The 1,634-nt window shown below is 52.0% G+C and overlaps 1 protein-coding gene across 1 annotated transcript in view; it reads right to left on the bottom strand.

Annotated features, from left to right (window-relative positions):
• Window positions 1-481: 481 nt before the first annotated feature.
• CLTCL1 (clathrin, heavy chain-like 1) overlaps window positions 482-1,634 on the bottom strand; it is a 152,773-nt gene continuing 151,620 nt past the window's right edge. The window contains 4 exon segments of the mRNA XM_012654952.1: window positions 482-493; window positions 538-708; window positions 987-1,057; window positions 1,060-1,093. Of these exon segments, the coding sequence (XP_012510406.1) occupies window positions 482-493; window positions 538-708; window positions 987-1,057; window positions 1,060-1,093 (288 nt within the window).

Below are 1,634 nucleotides of genomic sequence, written 5' to 3'. Positions count from 1 at the left end.
CCTGGGCTCAAGGGTTCCTCCTGCCTCAGCCTTCCAAGTAGCGGGGATTATAGGCATGTGCCACCATGCCCCGCTATGAAACAAATATTTTGAATGTGATTTTAGTTTAGGTTTTTTAATTCCCCAAATCTCGACAGGAAGTAAAGTAGGTGTCAAGAAGTGACTCCTCCTCACAGAAGGCAGTTGTTGGGGAAAATAATAATAATAATAATAATAATAAAAAGAAGTGAATCCTGCCACACTATGTGCAGGTAGAGTGAAACTCATATGCAACTTCTGGGAAAAGTATCAACTCTGTAAGATTCTGTGAGAGTCAATCCAAACAATTTTTAAGGGGTCTTAGATGGCTCGAAACGCTTGCCCTACATTCTAAACATGCTCCCGCTTAACATCAACCCCTCGCCCCCACGAGGATCTCCTGGTGAAGCTCAGAGCCAGGCCTCAGGGAGAAGAGGAAAGGTGTGGCCTCCATCCAAAAGCATCAGGGAGCACCCTGAGGGGCAGGCAGGGAGGAAGTGGGGGGCTGGGGCCTGTGACCTTGTAGAGATGATCCTTCTTGCAGAGTTCCACACTGTGGGCCCACCGGTTGCTTCACTTGTGCAGACAGGCCACGATGCGCCTGAATTCCATCAGCTGGTGCTTCTCCAGCCGCTGAGCCAGGCCGATGCTGTCAAAGTTGTCGTAGGCATCGACAGATGCCCTCAAGCCCTAGGAAGACAGCCTTTTCACCAGGGATGCGACACTATGACATGGGCTGCCTACACAATGAGCAGGCACACGGCGTTACCTGGAGGTCACTGCCACCCTGGCCTCAGAAAGGCCCCTGCCCATGTACCCACCAGTGCCCTTTGGGGCCTGCACACCCTCCTGTGCAAGGGCAGCCTGCTCTGAGAACAGACTGGCTGGTGCAGGGGGAGAGCCCAGCCTGCTCCTGGGCTGGGGACCCACTGCTTTGCCCCAGACAGGGCTGCCTTCTCCACACCCACCTGATAATCCTCCTCTTCCGTCAGCAGGTGGTTCAGCACCTCGTTCACACTCCTGTTGTTTTGGCTCTGGACCGCAGGTAAGGCTTCACCAGGGGCAGCTGGCCTACCTGACGGGTTGGGGGGAACTATCAAGGCACAAGGCCAAGCTTGTCACACGCTAGGCAGGAGCGCTCCATGACACGCTGACGCTGATGAGGGGTGCAGGTTGGGTGAGTGTGTGCACACCTTCTCCAGTGGGCCAGCTCCAGGAGCCAGGGCACCTTCTGGACACCTAGAACCAACAGGCCGAAACACACTCACATGAGAGGACTGTCTGGGCCATTCAGCAGACAGCAATGTCACCTGCAGACATTTTGGCTGGAATGCAAACCTGTATGAGCAGACCTCAGAGATACTGCGCTTTGGTTTCAGACCACCACAATAAAGCAAGTCACACGAATTTTTTGGTTTCCCGGGGCACATAAAAGTCATGTTTATACTATACTGTGATCCATTAAGTGTGCAATAGCATTATATCTAAAAAACAATATACATACCTTAATTTAAAAATACTTTATTGCTAAAAATGCTAATCATCATGTGAGCCTTCAGAGAGTCCTAAGCTTTTTGCTGGCGGCGGCTCTGGCCTTGATGCTGATGGCTGCTCAC

Source organism: Propithecus coquereli, unplaced genomic scaffold (genome assembly GCF_000956105.1).
Source record: "Propithecus coquereli isolate 6110/MARCELLA unplaced genomic scaffold, Pcoq_1.0 Scaffold456, whole genome shotgun sequence".
NCBI lineage: Eukaryota > Metazoa > Chordata > Mammalia > Primates > Indriidae > Propithecus > Propithecus coquereli.
Note: the sequence above shows the minus strand (reverse complement) of the source record. Positions and strands in the feature narration are given on the sequence as shown.